Source organism: Melanotaenia boesemani, chromosome 5 (assembly GCF_017639745.1).
Source record: "Melanotaenia boesemani isolate fMelBoe1 chromosome 5, fMelBoe1.pri, whole genome shotgun sequence".
Taxonomy (NCBI): domain Eukaryota; kingdom Metazoa; phylum Chordata; class Actinopteri; order Atheriniformes; family Melanotaeniidae; genus Melanotaenia; species Melanotaenia boesemani.
In genome coordinates, this window is record NC_055686.1 from 26,156,168 (window position 1) to 26,161,626 (window position 5,459).

Below are 5,459 nucleotides of genomic sequence, written 5' to 3' on the forward strand. Positions count from 1 at the left end.
GCAGGGACCACGTCAATGTCGTATGGCTTAAGCCGATCATGATGCATTATCTTGCTACGTTTCCTGCCCTGGATCTCATAGAGGACTGGACTACGATGTGCAGAAACGATGAGGGGACCTTGCCAAGGCGCTTGAAGCTTGGGGCGCCATCCTTTCTTTTTAGTGTCGTCCTTTACGTAGACTAGATCTCCAACGCTGTAGTAATGTTCTCGTGCTCGAACATCATATGTCTTCCTCTGACGTTCCTGCGCTGAGCGGAGATTCTCTCTCGCGGTATTCTGTGTCTGTCTGAGTCCTTCCTCCAGGTTGTAGAGGAAATCTGCCACTCCCGTCCGGTCAGATGTTAGCGTCGCCACTCTACACTGGATGTCCTGAGGCTGATGAACTTCCCTTCCAAGCATCAGTCTGTTAGGCGTGAACCCTGTGACGGCGTGTTGTGAGCTGCGGTAGGCTGAGGTGAGTAATGGCAGATGTTCATCCCAGTTTTTCTGGTTCTGGTCCACATAACACCGAATCATCTGTAGCAAGGTTCTGTTGAACCGCTCTACTTGCCCGTTGGAAGCAGGGTGATACGGAGTGGTTCTTGTCTTGGTAATCTGCAGGAGCTTGCACACATTCTGAAACAGGGAGCTCTCAAAATTGCGCCCTTGGTCAGTGTGCAGCTCAAGGGGGGCCCAAACCTGGCAATGAAGTCGTACACAAGCCTCCTTGCCGTTGTTTCTGCTCCTTGGTCTGGAATAGGAAAGGCTTCGACCCATCTGGTAAACTGATCCATGATGACGAGGATGTATTTGTTTCCACAGCCGGAGACTGGGAAGGGACCCAGAATGTCTAAGTGGAGACGGTCCAGAGGTGCTCCAGCTTGGTAACTTTGCAGCTTTGCCTTCCCCACCTGTCCTTTAAGCTTACAGGCATTGCAGTGCCAGCATCTCTTTATGAATAGGTGGACATCTTCACGCATTCCGTACCAGTGGTAGTTCAGGCGTAGGCGCGCGAGGGTTTTTACCTCTCCTAGGTGACCAGAGTGTGGGGGGTCATGGCAAGCTCGAAGAATCTCCTGTCGCATAGATGTGGGGACTAGCAGCAATAAGGCTGGACGCTGAGCTCCTATTCTCTCCCAAGAATAATGGAGAACTCCCTGCTGCAACACGACCTGGGGCCAGCAAAGCCAGAACTTCCTCACTGCAGGGCTCTCGAGTGACACTTGCTCTTTAGTGGGAAGTGTGGCGGATTCTTTCCACTTGTGAATGATGGAAAGGACAGGCTCAGCTTTTTGGAGTTTGGCTTGCTCCTCCAAGCTGACTGATTCCAGCCAGTTAACCATTGGGGTCGGCAGGACAGGTGCAGGTGGCTGGCCGGATTCCCTCGGCTGAGTTACATCACTACAGGTCTCGCTGCCCACCTGGATACACCTTACTGCTAGGGGCACCACATCATCCACATCATTTTCAAACCAGGCCCACTGCTCATGTAGTCTTTGGCAAAACTTGCATCCTTGACATGGCAGGTCAGACAGGTTCTTCCCTGCTTGGTAGCAGTCACAATCACTTGACTGCTCTCTGGTTTGTCTTGACATGGCATCTGCATTTCAATGTTGTCGCCCTGCTCGATGCTCAATGTTGAAGTCATATTGACTCAACTCCTCCAACCAGCGAGCTAACTGGCCTTCAGGGCACTTGAACCGGAAGAGCCAGGTGAGGCTGCCATGATCTGTCCTCAACAGGAACTTCCTACCCAGAAGGTAGTGGCGGAACTGTCTGGTAAAACGGATGACAGCCAGCAGCTCACGTCTGGTGACACAATACCTCTGCTGAGCTGGTGTAAGGTGATTGCTGGCGTACATGAGAACTCGCTCTTCACCCCACTGCAGTTGCGACAGCACAGCCCCAATACTGTGGTTTGAAGCATCTGTGTCAAGAATGTACTTGCCTCCAACAGTGGGATATCCCAGCACTGGTGTAGTTGTCAGCTTGTCTTTCAGCTGTATGAAAGCGTCCTGATGCTCATCTGTCCACATGAATGTGGCATCTTTCTTTAGAAGGCGGTGAAGGGGGCTTGCCAGTTCTGCAAATGCTGGAACAAACTTGCGGTAGTAGTTACACAGCCCAAGGAAAGCTTGCAGCTCCTGCACATTACCAGGGGGCATCCAGAGCTGTACATCTCTGACCAGTGCTGGGTTTGGACAAATTCCATCACCACTCACAAGGTGGCCCAGGAAGAGAACTTCCTCCTGAAGCAAGTAACACTTGGATGGCTTCAGCTTCAACCCGTAGTTGTGGAGACAGCTGAAGACTTGTGTGAGCCGATCCAGACTTTCATCCACTCCTCTACCGAGGACAATAATATCATCCAGGTAGATTAGCAATGTTTCCCACTGGAGTCCCCTGAGTACAAACTCCATCGCCCTCTGGAACATGCTTGGGGCATTGCAAAGTCCGAACGGCATGCGGGTGTACTCATAAAGGCCCCATTTGGTGATGAACGCCGTCTTCTCGCGGTCTATGGCATCCACAGCTATCTGCCAATAACCAGACTGAAGATCGAGTGTTGAGAACATGGTGGCTCCTCCGAGAACATCAAGACACTCTTCAATCTTCGGCAAGGGGTACGCATCTTTGACTGTCAGATTGTTAAGGTAGCGGTAGTCTACGCACCAACGCACTCCTCCATCCTTCTTGCGCACCAAGACGACTGGAGAAGCCCACTCGGATGAGGATGGGGTCACCACACCTGATTTGAGCATGGCGTGAAGATGCTTTTCCTCTTCCTTCTGAAAACCCAGAGGTGTCCTCCAGACCGGCTGTCACACAGGTTTGGCTTTTCCTGTGTCGATCTTGTGTGTGACTGCGGACATGTAACCCAGATCAGAGTCACTTTTGGCGAAGAGGGACTGGTAGGTCAACATCAGCTGGAGGAAACGCTGTTGCTGTTCCTCAGTAAGCGCCTCACTAGTCATGCCAACCAGCTCTCGAAGATGTTCAGGAAGATCAGCGATGGTTGCTACTCTCTCGACCATCAGTGGTGGTTCGCTAGCTGTTTCATTTCTCATACCCGGCCCTTCACTCTGATCAGGGGGACAAGATGGCTCCTCAGGATAAGCTTCAACTAGGAGACCAAGACATGCTCCTTTTGGCAGCGCTGCTTTGCTGGTGGAAAAGTTGCACAGCCTGACTGGTATCCGTTTCTCCATGGTGGTGGCTACACTTCCAGAGGCTACTGCTTCTGTGATGCTCAAAGGCTCTAGTACGGCTGGAACACCTGGCCTTGGATTCTCCACTTCACCCCACACCACACATTCCGATGTCGGTGGTATGATGGTGGTCTTTCCTAGAGTCACTCTGGCTACACAGTAGTCTGCTCCATCTTTCACCACCTTTGAGGGTACCAGCTCATTGCCAATAAAGACCCTGCCACGGGCGTGGATGACAACGTCGTGGGCTTTCATCAGATCATATCCGAGGAGGACAGAATCACGTATGGGGGCCACGTGCACGTCCCAGTTGATTGTTTTGGATGCGATTTCAAAGGTGACCCTCAGTCCCCTTTTTGCCATCATGCCCTCTGCTAACCCTGCATTACGAAGGTAAGTATCCTGTAGGTCGTCTGAAACATCTCTTGAGAAACTCCGGTACAGCTCCTCGGAGACGACAGTTGTCTGAGCTCCGGTATCTACCACAGCCTGTGTGGGTATGCCATTTACAGTCACAGGAATCTGCAGACTCTCACCCTCATTTTTGGTGCAGCCAATCTGTGGTCCTTGTGGTGGGTGATCTGAATTGAGTGTCACATCCGCCTGCAACAGTCGACCAGAGTTTTTATCACCGTAGCTGCATGCATTCTCCGATGTTGGCAACTTTGTGCATTCTCTCCTGAAGTGCCCTGGCTCTCCACATTTAAAGCATGGGCCAGCTGTTCCACGAGTTGGGCTCGGGGACTGGGAACGCATCCGGCTGGTCTGTACCTGAGGATGGTTCTGCTTCCTCTCAAGCGATGAAGGACGTTGTGTGGTCTCCCTCGGTTGCTGACACCCCATGTACGTGGACTGGAGGTGTTCAAACTGCAGCTGTAGCTTTCCTACTGTATGAACAAGGGTTTTGACTTGGTCTGTCAGTGCAGCAAACTGATCTGCAGTCACATATTGAGGGGTATGCACCCTGCGAGCAGTAGCAGTGTCATTCTCCCAGGCGTCTGCATCACTGGCCCAAGAAACGCGCCTAGTTCTGTTCTTTATGTCGGTTTCGCGCCCTATAGTGGCTTTGAAGTTATGTTCATGAGCTTCGACACGCTGTTGAGCCTCCGCAAGGGAGCGTGGGTCTCTGTTCATGACTTCGTAAGCCACCTTTTGGTTTCTCAGACCCTTTAGGAAAGCGTTGGTTGCCAGTTGGTCTTGCAGCTGGAGATCCACACCTGGGTATGCAAGTGTAATGAGGCGCCGCACCTCTTCTGCAAACTCAGCTGAGGTCTCTTTTCCTTGTCGGAGTTCTCCCAGCTTTCTCCTTACTGTGGTAGGGGGTTCCTTTTTCCCAAAGCACTGAGTGAGCTGCTCCACAAGAAGTACATAATCTTCCCTAGTTCGTTCTGGCAGGGAGCAGACATATCGTATTGCAGCTCCCCTCAAACACTCATGCAGCCGGTCAACTCTTTCGGCAGCGGTCCATCCATATTTCCTGGCTTGGAGCTCAAATGGCAGCAAGAAGGAGTCCCAGTCATCATTTCCATCAAATATGGCCAGTTTGGGTCTGTATGCTTCCTGCAGGTTGGGTTGGCTATGGTGGCTGGAGCTGCTTAGTCCCTGTTCACCATAGTAGGGGAATGGGCGCTGGATTTGGGCCCCAGTTTCTCTGGTGTCCCTCCGCCTAACATCAGGTTCCGGATTGACATTTCTCCTGGTTGGGCCGGGGCTGCGGTTCCGTCTGTTTATGACATCCAGTTCTGCTGCAAAGGGACCACTGGCATGATCTGTTGGTCCTATTAGCATCTCCCAAGAGGCCACGGATACAGCATCATGCCTGTCCAGTGTGGGCCGCCGTAACATCTCACCACCAGCCCCACTAGAAATAGTGCGTGATGACATATCCTGCTGTGCAGCGGAATTCCCTCCTGTGAGGTGTGTAAGGACTGGGGCGAGCATCGTCTGCAGGTTTTTTGTCTGCTGATTTTGGTGGTATAACAATGCTTGCAACCATGTTGGGGCTGAATCGGACTCAGAGGGTCCTGCTGTAGCTCCTTCTTCTGTCATATTTATTTTTATTTATTTATTTATTTTTTTTTTATTATTTTTCCTCCTTTATTTATTATTCTGGTGGTTGATGTTTTATTTTTGTTGTTAATGTCTCTATTTGCCTTTTGTGCCTCAAAGTCTCTGTCCTGAAGCTCTGAGTTTTATTTCACAGCACCGGGGTAATTCAGCGTGAGGTCCAGCAGGAGGCGCTGCTCTACAGCTGATGAGCCGATGATCG

General features: G+C 51.3%; 1 protein-coding gene across 1 annotated transcript in view; it reads right to left on the minus strand.

The window, feature by feature from the left end:
* LOC121639288 overlaps window positions 1-5,035 on the minus strand; it is a 9,341-nt gene extending 4,306 nt beyond the window's left edge. The window contains 2 exon segments of the mRNA XM_041984450.1: window positions 9-673; window positions 676-5,035. Of these exon segments, the coding sequence (XP_041840384.1) occupies window positions 9-673; window positions 676-5,035 (5,025 nt within the window).
* Between the last annotated feature and the right edge of the window lie 424 nt (window positions 5,036-5,459).